This window comes from Dreissena polymorpha, chromosome 1 (assembly GCF_020536995.1).
Source record: "Dreissena polymorpha isolate Duluth1 chromosome 1, UMN_Dpol_1.0, whole genome shotgun sequence".
Taxonomy (NCBI): Eukaryota; Metazoa; Mollusca; class Bivalvia; order Myida; family Dreissenidae; genus Dreissena; species Dreissena polymorpha.
In genome coordinates this window covers 163,583,376-163,610,044 of record NC_068355.1, presented here as the reverse complement: position 1 = coordinate 163,610,044, position 26,669 = coordinate 163,583,376, and the positions used below count along the sequence as shown (strand labels likewise).

General features: G+C 36.8%; 2 protein-coding genes across 6 annotated transcripts in view; one reads left to right on the top strand and one right to left on the bottom strand.

Annotated features, from left to right (window-relative positions):
- Positions 1-7,797, bottom strand: part of LOC127858873 (ankyrin repeat and BTB/POZ domain-containing protein 1-like) — a 344,964-nt gene extending 337,167 nt beyond the window's left edge. Inside the window, exons 1-4 of one of the 2 annotated variants that reach the window (XM_052396222.1) lie at positions 7,646-7,733; positions 6,618-6,681; positions 6,453-6,508; positions 5,752-5,896 (exon numbers count right to left, since the gene is read on the bottom strand). In XM_052396222.1, coding sequence (XP_052252182.1) covers positions 5,752-5,804 — 53 coding nt within the window. In that variant the 5' untranslated portion in view covers positions 5,805-5,896; positions 6,453-6,508; positions 6,618-6,681; positions 7,646-7,733. Of the gene's footprint in view, positions 1-5,751; positions 5,897-6,452; positions 6,509-6,617; positions 6,682-7,645 lie in introns of both variants that reach the window. The other variant, XM_052396218.1, reaches the window with a different exon arrangement.
- Positions 1-26,379, top strand: part of LOC127858850 (uncharacterized) — a 344,634-nt gene extending 318,255 nt beyond the window's left edge. For 2 of the 4 annotated variants that reach the window (XM_052396191.1, XM_052396204.1), the window contains exons 8-11: positions 22,067-22,146; positions 22,815-22,912; positions 24,097-24,192; positions 25,581-26,379. In XM_052396191.1, coding sequence (XP_052252151.1) covers positions 22,067-22,146; positions 22,815-22,912; positions 24,097-24,192; positions 25,581-25,697 — 391 coding nt within the window. In that variant the 3' untranslated portion in view covers positions 25,698-26,379. Of the gene's footprint in view, positions 1-8,537; positions 8,783-12,499; positions 12,732-13,316; positions 13,464-14,158; positions 14,275-15,115; positions 15,257-16,847; positions 16,981-19,466; positions 19,648-22,066; positions 22,147-22,814; positions 22,913-24,096; positions 24,193-25,580 lie in introns of those variants that run through there. The other 2 variants (XM_052396185.1, XM_052396199.1) reach the window with 2 other exon arrangements.
- The last annotated feature ends 290 nt before the right edge of the window (positions 26,380-26,669 follow it).

The window sequence follows — 26,669 nt, the reverse complement described above, 5'->3', positions numbered from 1 at the left end:
GGGGGGGGGAGGGACGGGGGATGGTTTGGGTGGCGTCTATTGTGGTATTGGTCAGGTAAGAGTAGTTTTGTCAAAGGATATCAATCAAATCTATTCATCTAAATAAGAAGTTATGGCAATTTTAGCAAAATTTAATATTTGACCATGAGAGTCAAGGTCATTCAAAGGTTAAGGTAAAATTCAACTTACCAGGTAAAGTAACCTCATGATAGCATGAAAGTATTTGAAGTTTGAAAGCAATAGCCTTGATACTTTAGAAGTGTAAAGTGGATCGAAACACAAAATTTAACCAATATTCAAAGTTACTAAGTCAAAAAAAAGGGCCATAATTCCGTAAAAAATGACAACCAGAGTTATGCACCTTGTCCTTTTACTGTACCCTTATGATAGTTTGCGAGTGGGAGTTGTCCAAGTATGAAAGCAATATCTATGATACTTTATGGGTAAAGTGGACCAACAACACAAAACTTAACCAAATTTCAATTTTCTAAGTATAAAGGGCCCATAATTCCGTCCAAATGCCAGTCAGAGTTACATAACTTTGCCTTCACAGTCCCCTTATGATAGTAAAAAGTGTTGCAAGTATGAAAGTAATAGCTTTGATACTGTATGAATAAAGTGGACCTAAACATACAACTTAACCAAAATTTAAATTTTCTAAATATAAAAGGGCACATAATTCTGTCAAAATGCCAGTCAGAGTTACATAACTTTGCCTGCACAGTCCCCTTATGATAGTTAGTAAGTGATGCACGTATGAAAGCAATAGCTTTGATACTTAAGGAATAAATTGGACCTAAACACAAAACTTAACCAAAATTTTCAATTTTCTAAGTATAAAAAAGGGCACTAATTCTGTCAAAATGCACTCCAGAGTTATCTAACTTTTGCCTGCCCAGTCCCCTCATGATAGTAAGTAAGTGTACCAAGTTTGAATGCAATAGCATTGATACTTTCTGAGAAAAGTGGACCTAACGCAAAACTTAACCGGACGCCAACGCCGACGCCAAGGGGATGACAATACTCATTTTTTTTTTCCAAAAATAGATGAGCTTAAAATCAATATGCCCACCCATGCTCACGCTCTGAAAAATGGGAAATTAGATGTGTGCAGATCATTAGAATTATGTTTAATAGATTTGAAAGCAGTTTTTAGTATTTTCGCAAATAAGACATCTTTCTTTTTAAAGTAAATTTTTCTTTGAAAATGTTAATCTTATAAACTGGGGCTTTAAAAATGTTACTGAACCTCTTTCTAGGAAAACGGGGCTTAATGCATGTGTGTAAATGATTATCCCAGATTAGCTCGTGCAATGTGCACAGGCTTATCAGGAAAAACACTTTCTGCCCAGTCTGGAAGCCTGTGCAAACTGCACATTAAACCCTGTTTTTTCAGAGCGAGTATAATTTTTCTTCATTTGGTTGCCTGTAAAATGCATACTGGCACGGAAATATAGGTTTAAAATAAAATTGAATAACATCCTTGATAAAACAACAACATAGGCTACATTCCACTTGATGTTTGAGCACTATTTCTTACCAGTTGATGTTTGAGCATTATTTCTTACCAGTTGATGTTTGAGCACTATTTCTTACCAGTTGATTGTTTGAGCACTATTTCTTACCAGTTGATGTTTGAGCACTATTTTATGCGTCCCTTCCACCTGGTTCTGAACAGTTCAGAAAAGTAGGAGCTCCGGGCACTGAGTATGCAGCGATGGGCAGGAAACTTACGACCTCGTACATTAAACACCACATCATGGTAGTACCAGGCTCTTGCAATCTATATGAATCAGAAAAATTAAAAAAGTTGAGCCCAGCTCTAGGAAAATAGCATGCTAAACAGGGACAACACTTTCTGCTTTTGTGGTAATTTTTATTAATAGCAAGTCTCTACTTTATTAAAATCCAGTTTAGGCTTAAAGATTTGCCCCCGAGTCAGCAAAGCACATGCATTAAGCCCTGTTTTCCAGAGCTCATTTTGGAGACTGATAAACAACAGAGTTCCATAAACTTTTCTGAGTAATTGGGTAAATACCCACTACTTTTGAGTTCAATTGGGTATTTTCATTTTCAATTGGGTACAAAAAAAGTCGCTACCCACTACTATACTTGACAATTGGGTATTTTTTTATAAAATTGGGTATTTTCATTGTCTTAAGTTCCACTCTTAATTGATTAGTTTCAGAGATCTTGTGTAATTATGTAGATGTATCCATAATATACAGTCTTGATTAAAAAAAAGTTTGACATTTTTTTCCACCAGTTTTCTTACAATGTATGCACACTCAGCGCTTGCCTCAGACACAATATCATCAAAAATTAGTTTCGCTATATTTTCCGCTTCTGATTTTGTGTTGCTCGCGGTTAAATCACTTAAAATTGTTTTTATGTGTCTGGGATACGATATTTCCCTTTTTACTGCCTCGCGGTTTAGACATTTTCACAACAATAACACATAGTTACATAGACACTTTCTTCCGTACATATTATTGTGCTGCAGGTTATACTGAAAGCGCTTGGACGAAGCGGAAAGAATCCGTGTATTTCGGACCCAGGTATTTCTGGGACAGATTTACTCGCCGCAGAAGAAAAATACGATATGAGATATCAGCAATTCCAATTGGGTTGGGTATGCAAAGTTTTATTTTCTATGCATTCTCGGCAATTTACATTGGGTATTTACGCAAATACGCACCTTATTTGTAGCTCTGAAAACAATCTTTTTTTTTCAAATGAGCATTTAAAATTAATTTTTTTTTAAACTCAACAGAAACTTAAACAGTAAAAACATGTTGCAATAAAATGTTTCACAACAGGGATGTATTGTAAACCTTAGGATAATGCTTATTTAAGAAATTGGTTATGTGACAATATCATTAATATTTGAACTCAAAAGTAAAAAGAAAAGGGCTGTACCAAAATAGAACAAAACCATATTTTTCTTCTTTGATAGTTTAATGTTCATTTTCTGTTAATTACCTTATATTATGACCACAAATACATATTTGAAGTTTAATATCTGTAGGAGTTAGATAGTATATGTATTATTTAAGATAAGCACATATAAATTAAAACAAGAAATGTGATCATACTAAGAAATAAGATTTTCAAATTTTTGCCAATTAACTTACATGAATCTTAGCAAGGTCAGTGTATACAATAATTGCACAGAAAAGTATAAAAAAACACTTCCCTCCACGCCAAAGTTATTCAGCGGTAACCATTTTTTATTTTTAGTAACAGAGACCTGAACCAAACTCCGGGACCAAACTTTTCCACAATGAAATACAATCTAGGTCTGCATGTTAGCTACCCACAATCAATATTACAGCACAATACCTAAAGTCAAGTGTTTTATTTTTTTCAAAAATGGGGCCGATATTTCCGGTGCCGTTCCAAATGTTAACAAGAGCACCGCCTTGCGGGAGCAGACCGCTCATCTATTTGTCTTTTTAAAAGTGTAGGGACCTATCTCAATTTCAATCACAAAGGAAGGAGGGGTGGAGTGGAGAGGGGTGTATAGTGTGGGGGTGTGGTCATTTATTACATTATCTTCAAAAATGCAAAAAAAATAATAATTTTTTTTTGAGGGGGGGGGGGGGGATTCTTGGGTCTGATAGTTGGACGGTATTTCAAAAATAAAATAATAAAAATAAATATTTATGTTTTTTTACCATGGTTGAAAAAAAACAGAGATGTGTTTGTCAGAAACACAATGCCCCATATTGCCCCGCTTTGATTTTTTTTTTTTCTTTTCTTTTACCTTTGACCTTGAAGGATGACCTTGACATTGATCTTCCACCACTCAAAAATGTGCAGCTTTATGAGAACGTCCCTTAAAAAAAAAAAAAAAATTGGACCTTTGACCTTGAAGGATGACCTTGACCATGAAGAATGACCTTGAACTTGAACTTCCACCACTCAAAATGTGCAGCTTCATAAGAACGCCGCTTTGATTTCTTTTTTTTTACCTTTGACCTTGAAGGATGACCTTGACCTTGAAGGATGACCTTGACCTTCCATCACTCAAAATGTGCAGCTTCATGAGAACGCCGCTTGGAAAATATTACGGTATTATTTATTTTTTTACCTTGAAGGATGACCTTGACCTTGAAACTCCACCACTCAAAATGTGCAGCTCCATGAGATACACATGCATGCCAAATATCAAGTTGTTATCTTCAAAAGTGAAAAAAGTTATGGCTAATGTTAAAGTTTTTTGTGGACGGACGGACAGACTGACTGACATACTGACGGACAGTTCAACTGCTATATGCCACCCTACCTATAAACATTATTTTTTTGTTTTTTGGGGGGGTGGGGGTTATAGTGTGAGGGTGTGGTGGTCATTTATTAGATGATCTTTTAATTTAAAAAAAATAGTGGGGGGGGATTGAAGGGGATTCGGGGGTGGGGGGGGGGTATTCGGGGGGCATGGGGGGGTGGTTTGTGGTGGAGTCTATTGTGGTAGGTCAGGTAAGAGTTGTTTTGTCAAAGTATCAATCCGAATCTAATCATAAATAAAAAAGTTATGGCGATTTTAGCAAAATTTAATAATTTGACATTGAGAGTCAGGTCATTCAAAGGTCAAGGTAAAATTCAACTTGCCATGTACAGTACCCTCATGATAGCATGAAAGTATTTGAAGTTTAAAAGCAATTGCCTTGATACTTTAGAAGTAAAGTGGATCTAAACACAAAATGTAACCATATATTCAAAGTTACTAAGTCGAAAAAATGATAACCAGAGTTATGCAACTTGTTCTTTACTATCCCCTGATGATAGTTTGCGAGTGTTCCAAGTATGAAAGCAATATCTATGATACTTTAGGGGTAAAGTAGACTAAAACACAAAAAATAACCAAATTTTCAAGTATAAAGGGCCCATATTTTCGTCAAAATGCCAGTCAGAGTTACATAACTTTGCCTGCACAGTCCCCTTACGATAATTAGTAAGTGTTGCAAGTATGAAAGCAATAGCTTTGATACTTAAGGAATAAAATGGACCTAAACACAAAACTTAATCAAAATTTTCAATTTTCTAAGTATAAAAAGGGCACATAACTCTGTCAAAATGCAAGCCAGAGTTATCTAACTTTGCCTGCCTAGTCCCCTCATGATAGTAAGTAAGTGTACCAAGTTTGAATGCAATAGCATTGATACTTTCTGAGAAAAGTGGACCTAAACAAAAAAATTAACCGGACGCTAAGCGGACGCCAAGGTGATGACGATAACTCATTTTTTTTTTAAATTGATGAGTTTAAAAGTATATATATTTCCCAAATGGGACCTAAATATTCCCAATTGAAGGTTAAAAAAAAAATTATTTTTTTAGAGAAACATTTGTTAATCTCCCATTCAGCTCTATAAGTTACACTTTATTAAAGTTAATATTTAAACACTCTAATTCTCATTTTCAAAACATTTGTAAGCAAAAGTAAGAACACTAATTTCCCAATTTTGGTCAAACGTGGCAATTTTTCCCAATCCAAAGGGACCCGGCCCCTGTCCCAAAATGGTGAAAAAATACACTGACGGTCCACACAGGTATTCAGGGCCAAAACTTTCCGCTTTTATTGTATTATTTGTTTAAATAAAGTCTCTTTTAAGCCAAACACAGTTAAGGTGAAAAGTGCACATGCATCAAGCTATGTTTATCCAAAACCCAACTTGGGTTTATTTTCACTCATAATGCTACTACTTAAAAAAAATGTTTTCTCCCCGCATCAACATGGTTATGCACACATACCGTCTTAAAAGCTCATCATAAAGGTCGCGTCTCATGACCTTGGAGGACACCATGTTGTAGGAGAGCAGCAGCTTTTTGATAGAGTCTGTCAGGGCCCCGTACAAACAGCGCTCTCCATCAAATGTGTTTGCCTCGCATCTCGCTCCTGTGTACAGGAAATGCTCCAGTCATACAGAGCCAAAGCAGTTTTTATGCCATTTTAGGACAAATTATGATGGAAGTTTGGGACTCCACCTTAGAACCTCCAACTTACAGGACATACATAAATATACTGAGTTTACCACACCACAAAAACTGGACTTCGTGCATGTGCATACAGTGTTGTTTCAGATAAGCCTATGCGCTCTACACAGGCTAATCAGGGACGACACTTTTATTGTATTTTTAGTTTCAAGTATGTCTTTTAGGTCTCATTGTCCCAGAATATTGTCCCAGATTATCCTGAGCAATTCTAACAGGCTAAATAGGGAAGACACTTTCTGCTTTTATTGTATTTTTGGTTTAATGAAAGTGTCTTCTTAGCAAAAATCCCGTATGAGCCAGAAAGTGTCCTCCATGTTGAGCCCGTGGGGACTGCACAGGCTACTCTGGGACAACACTTGGCACATGCATAGAACCCGATTTTACCAGAGTGAGGAACAGATTGAAATTCATGTCAATACCAATACTTAGATGTTAACAAAGAGCCAATATCCACCTACCATTTTCCAGCAAGTACTTCACCAACTCTTCATGGCCACATAGACAGGCATAGTACCTGAAATATGATGGTCATGTGTTACTTTATGTTTAGAATGTAAGAAAATTGTCTGAGCACAAGAATGTGATTCTCATTAAATTACAAGAACTACTTTAACAGTACTCACAATGGTGTACTGTCCCATTTATCACGAATATTGACACTGATTTCTTTTTGTCTCTACAAGGTACCTGAAGTATAAAACAAATAAACATATTCAAAAATGGACAGACTGAATATTAAATGTGAAACAGTTGGGACAAAAACACCATAATATATCAAACAGATTTTATTGACACTGCATTGAATATATAAATCTGGCTTTGCTTGAAAATTTATCAGCAGTGAATGAAAAATAAAAAAGAGTCAGACAAAGTTGCCTATCAATGACAAACATGTTCCAGAAGCACAAAACAGTAACTACAGTCATTCATTGAAAACACATTCTATATTGAACTAGTCATGCATGGACACATTTCTTTTCTTTAAAGTATTTTAAAATTTAGAATGAGTTTTAAATAACAAATGGCATGCTTGCCAAATGAAATTCAACTTTGCAAAATATCATGTGTCATTTGACCAGTTTTGGTATATGTCCACAAAATGCAGGTTAGTTCAGCTTGTTGACCAAATTGCAAATTGTCCTTTAATGTGACATTTTGATAAGTTGGGGACAAACAAGACCATGACCCACTTAAGTTTTAACATCAGTGTCCATACCGGTAGTTTTACGAAAGCACCCTACAAAAAAGCGCCACATGACAACATACTTTTAATACTATCGTTCTTAATAATAATGCTTGCTGTTTCTATTATGAATATGATATCTTTTATTTTTAATGAACTTTCAGTTATTATTAACTGTAAATTTCCAAGTAAATATGGTAGAGTACTTGTTGCAAAATACCTTCCTTAACAAGAATGTGTAGACAATCCTTTTGACAAAATAATGGGCTTGAATTAGTCTATTCTTCAACTTTAAAAGGAAATGCCTGTTGGCAAACATCATTTAACAACCATGACTTATAAAAATAAATGGAAGTTAAAATATGATCACAGTGCAAAATATTAAAATAAACACACTTTGTGCAAATGAAATAATGCGCATGAAACCAATGCCAATAAAAAGCAAACATTCAGTCAGAATCATTATACTTTGCCCTGGAAATGTCACCCCTTCTGCATGAAATAATTAACTCGTGTTGGTCCATTATCTTCCAGAAAACTGTCAACTACACAGAGGACGTAAATATGCTGCAATAACAATGCCGTTATTTTTAGCTCACCTGAGCACATCGTGCTCATGGTGAGCTTTTGTGAGATCGCTTTTTGTCCGTCGTCTTCGTTGTGTGTAGTGCGGCGTCAACATTTGCCTTGTTAACTCTCTAGAGGCCACATTTTTGTCCAATCTTCATGAAATTTGGTCAGATGATTGGTTTCAATGATATCTTGGATGAGTTCGAAAATGGTAACGTTTGCTTGAAAAACATGGCTGCCAAGGGGCGGGGCATTTTTCCTTATATGGCTATAAATGGCTATAGTAAAATCTTGTTAACACTCTAGAGGCCACATTTATTGTCTGATCTTCATAAAACTTGGTCATAAAATTCATCCCAATAATATCTTGGATGAGTTCGAAAATGATAGATAGATAGACTTGGTTGAAAAACATGGCCGCCAGGGGGCGGGGTATTTTTCCTTAGATGGCTATAGTAAAACATTGTTAACACTCTAGAGGCCACATTTATTTTCCGGTCGTCGTGAAACTTGGTCAGAAGATTTGGCCCAATAATATCTTGTTATATCAGGTGCGCGACTTTGAATCTTCAGGCCCTCTTGTTGGCTAATTGGGTCGCTTACTACAACAACAGCGTATATAATCATGCACATAAACAAAATGTCATACATGTACAATTTCTTTAGATAAATGTTTAAGGATAAAGCATTTTTGTTAATTAATTGGGTGTCTGCACGATTAAAGTTGACCAACGAGTGGACAAATATTGTTAAAACATTTCATGGATGTATGCAGTTTCGAAAAAAATTGACATTTACAGATCACATGATCAAAACATGGCGGACGAAACCACACGAAATCATTATGTTCTTGCAGCTGAATCATTTCTTATTTTCTTTATGTCATGCTATATGATTTCGATTTTTATTATCAAAAAGAAGAAGATAAATAGAGAAGTAATTGTTTTCACGCGATATCCAATCCCAGGCAAAGCTAAAACTCGCCTGATTCCATCCTTGGGGGAGACTGCAGCAGCAAAAATGCAAATGTTGATGGTAAAGTTTACATGGGTGATAACCTACCGGTTTTTTAAGATGGATTTTATCGAAAATTTGCATTTGAACAAATAGAACACACATTCACCAAATTAAAACGGTATTTTGTAAAAGAAAGAATATCAAGCGCTTCTGTTAGTGGAGGTCCGGGCAAAAATTACAAGTAAAGATGGCAGTTGTACGTCTGTTTTACCAACGGTGGAAGTCCACTTGACATCTGATTATCTGCATGCTTGCTGTTTTATATGCTCCCCGAAATATTTTCGTAGGAGCATATAGTTGCCAGTTTGTAGTTCCTTACTTCCATCCTTCCTTCCAAGCAAACACCTGATGTTGAATAGACGTCGAATGTTGGTTGAATTTCGGTCGCGACGTCGGCAAACAAAAAACAATGTTGATTCAACGTTAGAATGGCGACATTTAAACAATTTTGGGAAAAGACGATATACAACGTTGTATTTTGGTCATAAAATAACTATGTTGAAGAAATGTCTACCCAGCTAGCACATAGCGTTCAAATAACGTTACGCTTAAGTTCTATTTAGGTTATGATCACACGGAACATTTTCAGAACGTTGTATCAAAAATCAAACTATCAGTATTCTTAACTTATCTTAGTTATATGAAATATATGTTATGAAAGTCACATTTGAACAGTATATTTTTACGATCCTAGGATGTATTGTTGGACTTACAAAGTGTAATGTTCCTGTAACATTCTTACAACGTTTTTGGCGGAACGTTATCGGGAATCCAAATTTCAACATATCATTCCTAACGTTCTCATAAAAATCACACAATATAAACATGTACATTATATGTTTTCATAAAGAATTTGACGTTGGGTTGTTTTTTTTCCACAAAATACGCTTATAAGTATATTTGCATTTTGACCCGTTTGTGTATCTTCGATTGTTTGCAAGCGCAATTCTCTTGTTATCTAAACCAGCAGATCTCCCGCGTGCACGCCACTCGATTCCTTTGTTCACTGACCTACTGGCTAATTGGATTTTCAAACTGTTCTGTTATTGAATGTAAACCTTTTTGTTCAATAATAAGAGAAGTTGGAACCGTGAATCGACGATAAACAACAGTTTTTGAGGACGGTTTTTATTGTTATTTCAATTTGTAATATTAAAATTGATATCATTATGTATTTGCTTTAAATTCGAATTCGGAATTATGGGGAAACTCATACCATGGAGACTTCGTACCATTTTTGAATATACTAACGTTCACTTAGTCATTTTTTGGTAGCAATTTGTTGTTGAAAACATTCTTGAAAACACATGTAATTATGTGAAAAATAAATATGTACACTTCAACACCGTTATTTTGAACACCGATAATCCGAATTCACCATTGATTGAAAAAGAAATAAAATTCAAAATTTTATCTTAACCTCAATTATTAATTTTATTAAATTATAAAATTGAAATATATAATTATGTAAAATGTAGTTTATAAAAAGTGTTTGTTGGTCATGACATGATTAAAATATTAATCTTGTATGTTAATTTAAAATTTAGTTATGAATTGATACAGTCATAAAATGCATTATTATTATTAAATTTAAAGATGTTGTATTGCTTGATTATTTTACCATCTATGATAGAAAATTTGGTTTCATATATGTGTATGTTCAAGATGACGCATATATGTGTGTTTTCTTGGTGTTATTCATGCGGTACATATATGTCTTGTATTCTGTTCTCCGTTTATTTAAAAAAAAGAACAGTTGGTCATTCTGATATTTTTTGTACTTCTAGGACAACTGGGAAGACACCCAAACAGACCCGGATTCAAGACAAAAAAGAATAACAATGCGATGATATGTATTTGTATAAATTACATTCATGCAATAAACTTGTGTAGAATAAAGTTTTGTTAGTTTTCAACCTCGATATGAAAATAAGATTTAGGTTCGTTTTAGGTTAAATGATAACGTTATTCCGTAACGTTTCGGGAACGTTAAGTGAACCATACATTTTAAGGTTGCAAAGTTGTTGAATTTTGGTTGCAAAGTGGTTGTAGAATGGTTGAATTTTGGTTGTAATATGATTGAATTTTGGTTGTAATATGATGTTGAATTAATAAAATGATGTCTAAAAAACTTTCATTTACAACCAAAATTCAACGGTTATTCAACGTCGTGGTACAACTTCTATTCAGCGTCATATGTTTGCTGGGTTCCTTCCTTCCTTCCGTCCCACTTTCATGACAGTTTCTCATAGCACCTTCAATACTTAATCGATCTCTTTCATATTTGGCATGTAAGTACCTTACTTGGACCTCTACCTTTTGAAGAGGTTTGAGGTAACTGGGGTCAAGGTCATTGAGGCTTATAATAGATTTTTTAGTCACACTTTTGTTACAGTTTCTCATAGCACCTTCAATACTTTATCGATCTCTTTCATATTTGGCATGTAGGTACTTTGCTTGGACCTCTACCTTTTGATGAGGTTTGAGGTAACTGTGGTCAAGGTCAAGGTCACCGAGGCTAATAAATAAAAAAATTTTCCGTCACACTTTTGTTACAGTTTCTCATAGCACCTTCAATAATTTACCGATCCCTTTCATATTTGGCATGTAGGTACCTTGCATGGACCTCTACATTTTGATGAGGTTTGAGGTCACTGGGGTCAAGGTCATCGAGGCTAATAATAGATTTTTCTGTTACACTTTTGTTACTGTTTCTCATAGCATCTTCAATACTTCACCGATCTCTTTCATATTTGGCATGTAGGTACCTTGCATGGACCTCTACCTTTTGATGAGGTTTGAGGTCACTGGGGTCAAGATCAAGGTCACCGAGGATAATAATAGATTTTTCCGTCACACTTTTGTTACAGTTTCTCATAGCACCTTCAATTATTTACCGATCTCTTTCATATTAGCCATGTAGGTACCTTCATGGACCTCACCTTTTTATGAGGTTTGAGGTCACTGGGTTCAAGGTCAAGGTCACTGAGTCTAATAATAGATTTTGTTAGGTGGTTATTAACACATAGATTGACAAAGCGCATCATCGGGGAGCATCCATCAGTTTCACTGATATTCTTGTTGTATACACAGACGTACAAATTCATTCTGTGTAATCGGCCAATTAACTACTGTGTGAAAGGAAGTTCTCAGCTAGTGGCCAATGTTTTTATTTTAATGAACTACGAAAGCGAGTGGCCAATGTTTTTATTTTAATGAACTACGAAAGAATTCAATGTTCTCTGCACTACAATGTTTTTATCCAAAATTGATATGCTTTTCATGCTCATGACTTGACATAGGTGTGTGGCATAATTTTCGCGCTATTTTATCGGGATAAACATATGAGCACTAATAATTTGCAGCTAGAGTTTGTTAAAAGTCTCAAGTGCATTTGGGATTACAAATTTAAGTATGATCATTTTTAATGCAATAATACAGGGAATATGGACCAACACCACTAGATTTTGAGTGCATCCTCTAGGACGCTCATACAACATTATCATATATAATTGCGTATTTTCTGATTTAATTCTTCAGAGACACAGGGCATAGACCTATATGGCTTATAGTGGAAACCAGAAAGTTTCTGTTTTTATAAATTCCAATAATTTTCAACATTAAAGTAATAAAATGACTTACTTTACAAGATGTGCTTGTATGATCTAAAGAGTAATGACCACAGCCATTTACAAATGGTACTGATGAATGTTATGGGATGTTATTTATTTGCAGACAGAGCACATGATAAATGTTCTTCAACAATTTCACCACACTGGGCTGGGTATCCGTGTCACAGTGCAATACAATGGAGGGTCAGAGTCACAGATGAAGTACTGGCTGGAGAGACGCCTGTGTGGGCTGCCATGCTCATATCATGCCCAAGCAGACGGTGACCTTGGTGCAAAACTAAAAAGTGCTGTTAAAGCAAGTTTTGACAGGGGAAGCCAATATGTAATTGTGATAGGTATGGGATAATTTTCCATAAGTTCTTTTCTTTGCAACGAAAAATTGAGCTGATCTTTGTGAAAACGCGGCTTCTTACAAGTGCAGTCTGCACAGGCTAATGAGGGACAGCATCTTCCCCCTAAACTGTGTTTAGAAGAAACTTTCTTTAAAGGAAAAATCTTAAAAGCGCATTTTGTCATCTCTGATTAGCCTGCGCAGACTATACATGCTAATCTGGGACGATACTTTACTCACACGCATTAAGACCGTTTTCCCCAGAGTGTAGCTGAATTATTTTCCGCATTGGTGTGCAAAGATAACTTAGATTCTGGTCACAACTTTATGAGATATGATATCTTTAGCATTTTATTTGTTTTAAATTAGATTACTTAATTACTTAACCCATGTAACTTCACATATTTCACAAGGACTGTAACTTATCAAGAATCTTTAGCCAAAAAGTGCAGGTCAAACAAACAAACAAATTCTGAATATTTAAAATTTTAGCATATTTTATCTTTAAGAGCAATTTTAAAATCTGTATTAAAATTTACACCAGGCCTTTGTAATGTACTGAGCGTGGCCTTTTTGTACTGGTTTTCAGGGTCAGACATTCCTGGTATAGATACGTCCATTTTGCAGACTGGATTTGACATGCTGGCACAGGCTGGCGTAGAAATGGTGCTGGGACCTGCCCAAGACGGTGGCTACTATCTTGTAGGCTTCAACAGACGAGCCTTGAAGGTCATTGGTGGGCATTTCTAGTAATGCAGTGTCTCACCTCTACCATCCTTAGCCTCACTTGTTTAGACTCAGTGGTTGTTTCCAGTTTAACCCAATTATGCCTAGTGGACTCTCCCATCCTTCTAAATTGGATCAATTTATTTCCGAAATTAGGGATGTCTGGTATATTTATTTCTATATTTAGAATATTTCTTACAGAAATTTCTTTAAGCAAACAGCGCAGACCCTGATGAGACGCCGCATTATGTGGCATCTCATCTGGGTCTACGCTGTTTGCCAAGGCCTTTTTTCTAAACGCTAGGCATAAATGGGTTAAACCTATTTATTTTAGCTTGATTGAATGGTGACTTACGGCTTATTGAATTATTCTGGAGTCCAGTCTAATGGGGAAATTGAAAGAATGTTCCCGAGGTGTGGGATCAAACATGTGACCTCCTTTCTTTTGTAGACTTTGATTCTGTTAAAAGTTGCATTTTATTTTGTCAATTATCACAAAAACCTTCAAATGCTTTGCAAAATGTTATTTTTTTATTTTTTTTTAATGTACTACATGTTATATGAGCACATAAAAAAAAGGTCAGATATGTTTGGTTTTACATAACATTTCTTAAGATTTGTCAAAAGTATCTGACATGCTAGCTCAATTAAGTTTGTTCACTGTTACTTATCCTCCAGTATTTTCACACTGTTTGATGTTAACAGATCACATATTTGAGGGCATGGACTGGGGTAGTGAGTGGGTGTTCCAGCAACAAATGGCCAGAGCACAGCAATTACAGATACCTGTAGGAGTCCATCCAGTTACCTTACACGATGTGGTAAGTCCCTTGGTTTGTGCTATGTTAACAGTTGTTAAATATGTGTCTTGTTCTGCGAAAACTGGGCTTAATTCATGTGCGTAAAGTGTCGTCCCAGATTAGCCTGTGCAATTAGCCTGTGCAGTCTGCACAGGCTAATCAGGGACGACACTTTCTGCTTTAATGGTATTTTTAGTTTCAAGGTAGTCCCTCCTTACCGAAAAATCAAGTTTATGCGGAAAGTGTCGTCCCTGATTAGCCTGTGTGGATTGCACAGGCTAATCTGGGACGACACTTTACGCACATGCTTTATGACCAGCTTTCACAAAACAAGACACATATTATCATGCCTTATCAGTTAAATTGGTTTGAACTGGTGTTGTAGCTTGGATGTAAGTATTCTCCTTTTTCTGTGTAGGTGGCTTATATTCAGACCCTGCAAGCAAAGTTAATCATATTAAGCAAAATTTATTGGTAAAAATTTGATTTCTTGGCGTGGGAAAATTTCTTGTATTTATATGTAACGTTCATCCTTCACTTTATAAATACATCTCTTTAGTGAAACCTTTTGGACGCTATGTAAGCCACATTTATTGGCCAATCTTAATGAAAATGTAGGTTACTGGCTCAAGATGTTAGGACTCTAGAAGTCACATTTTGGTCCAACCTTCATGGATCAGCTCACACTTTTTCAGAATATTCTAGGTCCTTTGGGTTTCAGATGAGCACCTTAGGGCCCACAGCCCTCTTGTTTGAGAAATAATGTATTGCTTTTATGCTATTTGCACATCACTATATGAATTGTGCAATCTTTAAATTAAAATAGTGTGTGTGTACCTTCCTTTGGGTGTTCCTGTTGAAGGATACAGAAGAGGACATTGAAGTGTTTGAAAAAGAAGTAAAGGTTTCGAGAGACGAGTTGACAAGTCCCATGTGGTCTATAATCATTCCAACCTTAAATGAGGCACAGAATATCAAAGCCTGTCTGCAGAATATATCAGAGGTATGAACATTTATGGTCAATAGTAATCACTTACTTGCATATATTTTCTTTTATCTAACATGAGCACATTATTCCAAGGACCATTTTTGAGTCTGTTTCCTGGAATAAAGTTAGTAAAATATACAGATACTCAATTTGTCAAACATTTCATAACAGTTTCATCTTCGCTTCAAGCCATTAGGGCTCTCTTGTTTACAATTTAGCTGTGTTTTCGGAAAATTCGGCTTAATGCATGTCCCAGATTAGCCCGTGAAGTCTGTACAGCTTAATCAGGGACAACACATGTTTCCCTTTTATGGAACTTTCCATTTGAAGGAAAGCTCATCTAAACCAAAATCCAGTTTAGTCGGAAAGTGTCGTCCATGATTAGCCTGAGCTATGACACTTTATGCACATGCTAATATGGGACGACACTTTATGCACATGCTAATATAGGACGACAGTTTATGCACATGCTAATATAGGACGACACTTTATGCACATGCTAATATAGGACGACACTTTATGCACATGCTAATATAGGACGACACTTTATGCACATGCTAATATAGGACGACACTTTATGCACATGCTAATATAGGACGACAGTTTATGCACATGCTAATATAGGACGACACTTTATGCACATGCTAATATGGGACGACACTTTATGCACATGCTAATATAGGACGACAGTTTATGCACATGCTAATATAGGACGACACTTTATGCACATGCTAATATAGGACGACACTTTATGCACATGCGAATATAGGACGACAGTTTATGCACATGCTAATATAGGACGACACTTTATGCACATGCTAATATAGGACGACACTTTATGCACATGCTAATATAGGACGACACTTTATGCACATGCTAATATAGGACGACAGTTTATGCACATGCTAATATAGGACGACACTTTATGCACATGCTAATATAGGACGACACTTTATGCACATGCTAATATAGGACGACAGTTTATGCACATGCTAATATAGGACGACAGTTTATGCACATGCTAATATAGGACGACACTTTATGCACATGCTAATATAGGACGACAGTTTATGCACATGCTAATATAGGACGACAGTTTATGCACATGCTAATATAGGACGACAGTTTATGCACATGCATTTAGTCCAGTTTTCCCTGAGAGAGTCTAATTTATGAATATCTGATAGTTGGTATATACACAATCGGACAATCCTAACAATAGGGAAAATTATTGTCCTAATTTTTTTTAAATTCTTTAATGGTTGATGGTTTCTTAAAGTCAGTACACATGTTGTTGTATGTTTGAAGTGCCAGTGTTTATTGTCTCTACATTTGAATCGGATTTATGCAATTAGGCTTATCCTAAACACATTTAAAAAAAAAAAATACTTATTTTCATTTACTAAATTTCTGCAAAGTTTGATTATTTTGTTTGTACTTGAAGAGTATATTCAGGCTATGGAGTGTTTGTTTTTACCTATAGAGTAACTGAATATCCGAGGTATATAGTGGTTGTTGGTTTTAACTTACAGAGTATATCTGCGCTGTAGAGTGTACTTACAAATTATATGCCCGCTATCAAGCATATGTTTTTTATTATTTACAGAGTATATCAATGCTTTCAAGTGTGAGCGAGATAGTGGTCAGTGATGGTGGAAGCGTGGATGACACAGTCCACATTGTAGATGAGATGACTGCTACCTACCCTCTAGCAGTCAAGCTGGTCCACAGCAAACCAGGTGAGCTTGCGGAGTGACCAGTTTAGCCGGGTTAAACAAGGACTGACCAGTCATGAGATTATATTGTAGAGGTAAATAAAAAATGCGTATGGAAAACACCGATGAAATTGCTGATGACATTGAAAGTTGTTATGGTTTGTCCACTATTTACTTATTATACTCATAACCCTTTCTGTGAAGAACCTCAGAAAAAATTTCAACTGTGTTATTAAAATCTAGAATTACCACACAAAAGACTGTGTAACATAGTTAGTGAAACACAATAAAATATACAAGTCCATTTCAGTCAGTTTTGATTGCGATTTATTTTTGCTAATTTAGTTCTTACTCGACGTTTTTCAATATCAGTAAAATATTCTGAACAACTAGATATATGCGGCGGCCTAACGACCGTGGCCGCCCCGTAACAACAGCAAATTGTGTATTGTCTAAATCCGGCTGTGTGCGTGGTACTGATAAACTACTCAAGTGAATAATATTAATATACATTGAAACAATTAATGGTGACGTGTGCAATTTCCGACGAGAGCGTGTGCAAAATCATGTGTCCTAAGGTAATGATGTAATATGGTGCATGCAACGGATATATTGATGTTAGCCTGTCTTTACATGAGTTACAACAATAAATGGGCTGCATGTTACCCAAGACAAAACTAACTAGAAATGGCGCAGCAGAGGCCGAGGCGTATCCCTACGCCGCATGTTTGACCCGGGGGGGGGGCCCAGGGTTGGTAATGGGGCCATGCATAATTGAGATTGACCGTATTGTCATAAGAGAAGTACAGTATCAATTAGAAGTGAATCGGTGTAGAAATGAAGAATTATAGTAAAAGACAATTTTGTGTGGGTGTGGCCTATTATGGGCGGGGTGCCCCAGGGTTGGTAATGGGGCCATACATAGTTGAGATTGACCGCATTGTCATAAGAGATTTTCAGTATCAATTTGAAGTAAATCTGTGTAGAAATGAAGAAATTATAGTAAAAGGCAATTTTGGGTGGGCGTGGCCTATGTGGGCGGGCGCCCCAGGGTTGGTAATGGGGCCATGCATAGTTAAGATTGACTGTATTGTAATAAGAGAGTTTCAGTATCAATTTGAAGTGAATCGGTGTAGAAATGAAGAAATTATAGTGAAAGGCAATTTTTGGTGGGTATGGCCTATGTGGGTGGGGCGCCCCAGGGTTGGTAATGGGGCCATGCATAGCTGAGATTGACCGTATCGTCATAAGAGAGGTTCATTATCAATTTGAAGTGAATCGGTGTAAAAATGAAGAAATTATAGTAAAAGGCAATTTTGGGTGGGCGTTGCCTATGTGGGCATGGCCTATGTAAGTGGGGTGCCCTAGGGTTGGTAATGGGGCCATGCATAGCTGAGATTGACCGTATTGTCATAAGAGAGGTTCAGTATCAATTTGAAGTGAATCGGTGTAGAAATAAGGAAATTATAGTAAAAGGCAATTTTGGGTGGGCGTGGCCTATGTGGCCGGGGCGCCCCAGGGTTGGTACTGGGGCCATGCATATTTAAGATTGACCGTATTGTCATAAGAGAGGCTCAGTATCAATTTGAAGTAAACCGGTGCAGAAATGAAGAAGTTAATATAAAATAAAATAAAAAAATGAGTGAAAATCTCTGACCCTGCCCGACCCGACCCCCAAAACTTTTGACCCAGGGGTCAGATCAAATTCCGTCACTTTCACTGTCGCATATATGCTCATAGCTACCATGTATGTAAGTTTCAAGGTTCTAGTACTAATAGTGTAGGAGGAGCAGGTGGCCTGGACGGACGGACGGACAGACGCACATCACCACAATATCCCCACTTTTTCTCCGAAAAACGTGGGGATAATTAGTGAAACAAGCAATGGGCAATTACTTGATGGGTTCTGCTTGTCTAATTTTACATTATCATATAGTGTCTGTATATCCATTAAAATAGACATGATATCGATCTTGATGCTAAACAAACATAAATTAATACTATCCTAAGAAATATATCTTAGGTCCCATGTTGCAACTGGTTACTTTTGCTTTATATTTTTGAGCAACACATTTACATGTAGTCTTGTATGTACTGAATGTATCTAAATTGTAGTTACCTGTAAAATATTTTAAGTAGAAATGTTATTTAAAGGTATCGCAAGTGACAGTAACTCTCAAAAACCTTCTTTACAGGCAGCTGATGGGAGAAAGACAATTTCATGCAGTTTGCTTTTTAATGAAGCTTCGTTCTGGGAAAACTGTGCTTCATGCATTTGCAAAAAGTGTCCTCCCAGATTAGCCTGTTCAGTCCGCACAGGCGTATCAGAGCATTTTAAGGAAGTCTCTTCTAAGTGAAAATCCAGTTAAGGCAGAAAGTGTTGCCCAAGATTAGCCTGTGCAGACTGCACAGGCTAACCCGGGACAACACTTTATGCGCATGCATGAAGCCCAGTGTTCCCAGAACAAGACTCAATGTATACCTGTTGACTTGTCTTCGTATCTCCTTAGGTCGGGGACATCAGCTGATAGCAGGGGTGAAGGTCGCCCGGGGTCACAGGTACCTTGTCCTGCACGCTGACTCACGCCTCCCAAAGGGGTTTGATACCCTGGCCAGCGCCTGTCTGGATCAACCAGGTGTGGTTGCAGGCGCGTTTGGCTTCCAGTTGGATGTACTGTCCAACAACGCTCTGTGAGTAGACCTTATACTGAGTTTGTCTTTCTTTTATGGTAGATTTTATTTAAGGTTAATAGTTCCATTACCTGAAGTATTAATTCATTTCTATAAATAGTTTTTTACGCCTCAAAGGAAGGCTTATAGTTTCAGCACTGTCCATCTGTCACTGTTTCACACTGTTACATACTATACTATTTGGTTGTTAGTCTCAAACTCAACCAGTTCTCATTAGATGGTCACCAACTTTGTGAACAAGTTTAATAGCATAAAATGGAGACAAAGTTCATTGACCAGTCAAATCCCTGTTGACACTTAAGAGTTATGGCCTTTGAACAAATGCCATTTGTTAATTTATGTTATTAGATCTTATCCTTAGATTTTTTTATAAATGTGAATGCCTTATAAAACCTCTGACTGAGCAATGTTTGAACATAGCTGACTGAGCAATGCATTATACATAGCTGACTTAGCCATGCATTGAACATAGCTGACTTAGCCATGCATTGAACATAGCTGACTGAGCAATGTTTGAACATAGCTGACTTAGCCATGCATTGAACATAGCTGACTTAGCCATGCATTGAACATAGCTGACTGAGCAATGTTTGAACATAGCTGACTTAGCCATGCATTGAACATAGCTGACTGAGCAATGCTTGAACATAGCTGACTGAGCAATGCATTGAACATAGCTGACTGAGCAATGCATTGAACATAGCTGACTTAGCCATGCATTGAACATAGCTGACTGAGCAATGCATTGAACATAGCTGACTTAGCCATGCATTGAACATAGCTGACTTAGCCATGCATTGAACATAGCTGACTTAGCCATGCATTGAACATAGCTGACTTAGCCATGCATTGAACATAGCTGACTTAGCCATGCATTGAAAATAGCTGACTTAGCCATGCATTGAACAGAGCTGACTTAGCCATGCATTGAAAATAGCTGACTTAGCCATGCATTGAACAGAGCTGACTGAGCAATGCATTGAACATAGCTGACTTAGCCATGCATTGAACATAGCTGACTTAGCCATGCATTGAACATAGCTGACTGAGCAATGTTTGAACATAGCTGACTTAGCCATGCATTGAACATAGCTGACTGAGCAATGTTTGAACATAGCTGACTGAGCAATGCATTGAACATAGCTGACTGAGCAATGCATTGAACATAGCTGACTGAGCAATGCGTTGAACATAGCTGACTGAGCAATGTTTGAACATAGCTGACTTAGCCATGCATTGAACATAGCTGACTGAGCAATGCATTGAACATAGCTGACTTAGCCATGCATTGAACATAGCTGACTTAGCCATGCATTGAACATAGCTGACTTAGCCATGCATTGAACATAGCTGACTGAGCAATGTTTGAACATAGCTGACTTAGCCATGCATTGAACATAGCTGACTGAGCAATGCTTGAACATAGCTGACTGAGCAATGCATTGAACATAGCTGACTTAGCCATGCATTGAACATAGCTGACTTAGCCATGCATTGAACATAGCTGACTGAGCAATGCATTGAACATAGCTTACTTAGCCATGCATTGAACATAGCTGACTTAGCCATGCATTGAACATAGCTGACTTAGCCATGCATTGAACATAGCTGACTTAGCCATGCATTGAACATAGCTGACTTAGCCATGCATTGAAAATAGCTGACTGAGCAACTCATTGACCATAGCTGACAGAGGAATACATTGACCATAGCTGGCTGAACAATTAATTGAACATAGCTGATTGAGCAATACATTGAACATAGCTGACTGAGTAATGAATTGAACATAGCTGACTGAGCAATGCATTTAACATATCTGACTGAGCAATGCATCGAACATAGCTGACTGAGAAATGCATTGAACATAGCTAAGCAAGCAATTCATTGAACAAAGCTGACTGATATAGCTTCAAATATTCTATGAAATGTTCCAATTTTCTACACAACTTTCCAATATTCTACACAACTTTCCAATATTCTACACAAGTTAACTGTCTAATATTCTACACAACTGTCCAATACTCTACACAACTGTCCAATATTCTTCACAACTTTCCAATATTCTACACAAGTTAACTGTCTTATATTCTACACAACTGTCCAATACTCTACACAACTTTCCAATATTCTTCACAACTTTCCAATATTCTAAACAAGTTAACTGTCTTATATTCTACACAACTGTCCAATACTCTACACAACTGTCCAATACTCTACACAACTTTCCAATATTCTTCACAACTGTCCAATATTCTACACAACTTTCCAATATTCTAAACAAATTTCCAATATTCTACACAATTTTCCAATATTCTAAACAAATTTCCAATATTCTACACAACTTTCCAATATTCTAAACAAATTTCCAATATTCTACAAAACTTTGCTTGCATACAGTGGGCCTGATTTGTGTTTGTAGAACCAAGACGGAACCCTTTTGGTTTGTACAGCAAATGAGGCTACTTGTGTGGGGGACTAACAAAAGGGCAACAGTTTATGGTAGGTAACTATGTGTAACAAACTGTTCTTCTGATTTTTTTAAAGTCCCTTGAGACTCGGAATGTTGATAATTATCCATATGGGAAATATTAATGTTATTTCTGTTTTATCATGGGAAAAACATTTACTTGCTTTGGTTTAAGAAATAAGAGGAAACTGAAATCTGGACTGAAACAACTAAAAATTGCTTAAACTAGGTTTATGAAACTTGGTATGTGGATAAAGGGCCATACAGGGACTATTAATGGGATTTAACTTTTCATAGTATTTATTTAAGAGGCATGAATAAGCTGGCATTGATGGGTTCTTGTTCTTGAAACTAAACTAAAGCAGCATGAAGGGGGGAGAGGGGGGGAACAGACACATATTTGGTTGCTATTGTTGACTAGAGGGCGAAGATGGCCCTAGAATGCTGTCTTGTTTCAGATGATATTTTGAAAATATATTTTGCAATAAACATAGGAATAATGAAACCGTAGAAACAATATCAAAAGAGAAATACTTGAGTTTTAAACCCAGGGGCCACAATATGATTTTAGATAAAATAATATATTCAGACTATAGGCCTAGTGGTTTCAGAGAAAATAAAAGGTATTAGGTTAAAATGAAGAAAATAATAATGAAATATCATTTTCCAAAATGAAATGCTGTCTTGACTTGTACTTCAGAGAAGCCCTATGGGGACCAGGCTCTGTTCATGGACAGACGGACGTACAGGCTTGTGGGAGGCTTTCCACCCTACCGCCTCATGGAGGACTATGTGATGGTGAGAAGACCAGAGAATAGCCCGCAATCTGTTACTAAACGAAATTAGTCGCACTGTTGGAAAACGGGGCTTAATGGATGCACATAAAGTGTCGTCCCAGATTAATCTGTGAAGTTAGCACAGGCTTACTAGGAATAATACTTTCCGCCTAGACTGTATTTTCATTCACAAGGGACATCTTTTAAACCGAAATTTATATGGAAGCGGAAAGTTTCGTGCCTGATTTGCCATTGCGGACCGCACAGCCTTTATAGAGCGACACTTTATGCATATTAAATAATCCCAGTTTTTCCACAATGGGTCTCAAATGTTGTAGTAATTTTTAGGGCTGTAACGATACATTTGAATATTAGAATTACTTGAATACGGCTGTGGACGAATCGTATTCCTTATTGGCCACCTCCTAAACCGAATATTTGGCGAATACAAACAACGTGGTTTCATCTTATCTTACCTTTCAAATGAAGGTTTATACAATAAACCCCTATATTTAAATGTTCTTCGCCTCATCCCAGCGTTTTTCATCATGTTTACCCCACCCACTATGTTACACAGTGAGATTATCAACAATAATGGCAGGCACCGGTTGAATAGTTACTACATTGAATTGAAAAATATTTTGATGATTGTTTCATGTTTATTTAGGCAAATATGAGTGCTTTGATGCTCAAACATACACAAAGGATTGGCAGATGGAATTTATTCTTTGTTTATCTTTACGCCAATGATCGTGCAACTTATCAACAAACATGGAGCCTAGTAGCAAAGGGAATGCTATTGATATTGTTGACCTGCCTGCCAAATACACGTTGTTTGTCTGGCGCTGTGTTCAAAGTTTAAGCAGTTCTAGTCAGTGTTTTGTTATTTCAAAGTGTTATATTTCATATTTTCAGTATGCAATGATACTCAATTAATCAAATTGACAAATACCCATAGTTTAATACTATATAATGTCATGTCAAGTTGTCAGTATTACTTTTGTTCATTGAAATCCATATTCATGAATAAATATTGGTATTCCCCACCCTGTATTCGTGATACGTATCAAATTCCTTACCTAGTGTATTGGTTATAGCCCTATCTACTACCTCTATCACTACCACTTCTTTTACTACAACTTTTAAATTTAAGATAGCTTTGAATTTTGTTTGACATTTGTAGGTTTTTAATGTCTGTTATTACAGGTTGAAAAGTTAAGGACAGTAGGTCATGTGTGTGTGTTACATGATGATCCGGTTGTTACCTCATACAGACGCTGGCAAAAATATGGATACTTTAAGGTACTGACTTTTTTTACACATTTTTTTGTGCTTGGAGTTCACAAAGTGAACATGCCTTTTTGAAAGAACCAAACATTTGTTGATCTCATAACGCAGCTTTATGGTGTTCACCATGAGGATATAGTATGAATGAAACTTCATAATCATTATTGGATGGTAATTTTTGTTTCAGTATGTGACACATGAAATGAGTCTTGCTCTATGAAAAGGGGGTTTAATGCATGTGCATAAAGTGTCATCCCAGATTAGCCTGTGCACTCCACACAGGCTAATCAGGGAGGACACTGCAAAGACCAGACTTTCTGTAAAACAAAAAAAATACATAAAAAAGGAAAGTGTCTTCCCTGATTAGCCCTGTGCTAATCTGGGACGACACTTTAATTACAGGCATTAAACCCCCTTTTTGCAGAGCATGGCCCAAATACATTACACATAACTAAAAAACTATGAGCCTGGTTCAGGGGAAAACTGGGCTTAATTCAAGAGCTTAAATGTCATCCCATATTTGACGTTCCAGATGTGCCTGTGTACTGCACACAGGCAGTTTTAGCTCAACACTTTCCTTCATGAACATGATTTTGTTATAAGAGACTTCATTTAAACAAAAAATTCCAAAAAAGCGGAAAGTGTCGTCTCTGATAAGAGTGTGCGGACTGCACAGGCAAATCTGGTATGAATACTATACGCTCATGCATGACGCCTGGTTTACCCAGAGTGTGGTCAATCATCAAAGCTTGGATCATTGCCTTGGAGCCATCAATGCAAAGTATTGGGGTTTTAACCAGTTTAGAGGTTGGCTTTCCCCCTCTTTTTTGACTCTTAAAACATAAACATGTTATCTTGCGTCTCAAGAAAAAGCGGTTATTATTTGTCCAACATGGCAGTAATGTGAATATGGATGTCAATGAATATTTCTTCAACCCCAACAGTAATACTTGAATTGAAACATTTTAAATATATTTATTTTAGATTTCTAACAGTAATTTATATTGTACATAAAAGGCATTTTGTTGTCCAACTACCACCACTTTATGGTAATCAAATAAAAAATCTTTCAAATATTTAGATAATCATTATTAGCTTAGTCTGAAATACCTGCTTATGTGTACAATATTCATAATTAGTAAATAATATATGAGCTGCGTCAAGCAAAAATGGGTCTTATGACTATGCATCCAGTGTTGCTCAATAACAGCCTAATAAGTATACACTTCCACATTCTGGTCAGGAGCTACCATGTTTGCAAATGGGACCACAAAACCTCGTGTGACTTTTAAGTGGACGGGCCAGCTCATGACTAGGTTGCGTATAAGACCCATTTTTGCATGATGCAGCTCAAATGTACCAAGTAAATAGTATGACTTCAGCTTTATCCCCCTTTCCTGCAGGTGACGGGTCTGAGTCAAGTGATAATTCTAGCCTACCACCTGGGTGTGCATCCAGACACCCTGGCAGGCTGGTACCATGATGACAAGACCAGCGTGGTGAAACACAAGGCATCCTGATGTTTTGTGCATGATAGTTGAATATATAACTACATGTTTTTATCTTTGTTACCTAATTTTTTAATAAGGATATTTAAGGAAGTGAAGTGGGGAAGGGCTTGCTGGATTCTCAATGATCATATGTGCGTCCAAAGACATAAAATTGTACCGCAAAAATGCCCCTACATTCTTCAATTTGAAACGTTTAATCTTTTTTTAATTGTACCTTATGCTATGGAGATGGGCATGTTCAATTTGTATTAAAGGTAAGCTGTGCTCTGTTAAAATGGGATATATTGCATGTGCGTAAAGTGTCGTCCCAGATTACCCTGTGCAGTCCGCACAGGCAAATCAGGGATGACACTCTCCGCCTAAACTTGGTTTTTGCTAATTCTGGAAACGAAAAAGATCATAAAAGTGGATAGTGTCGTCCCTGATTAGCCTGTGCGGATGGCAAAGGCTTATCCGGGACAACACCTGCGGATGGCAAAGGCCAATCCGGGACGACACCTTACGCACATGCATTAAACGCCTTTTTCACAGAGCACACCCCACATCGTTAAAAATGGCTCAAGGTATGCCCGTCTTCAACTTATTATTTCTATAACATGATTCTGACTCCTCGCTACATATTACGAGGCGTCGGGTGTATTTGTCAATATTGTAAAACGCTGTTGTAATTGAATAAACGTCTTTGATGAAACCGATTTGTTATGATTTAAACACTCAACCAAAATTAAGCAGTATGTAACTACTGACCTACAGGAGTGTCGGCTCTGTCTTAAGTCTTCACGAAGTTTTAACTCGACATGTTGTTATTTTCCTTGTTAAGTTTACGTATAATGGAGATACTTCCATTCATTGTTGACAATGTCAAATAGATATTCGTGTTATGAAAGAATGCGTGTATAATGGTAGGCCGATTGCAGACTGAAGTATTAAGGGATCTACTGCCTCGTTATTGATTTTAAAGAGCACAACTCGCAAATTTTG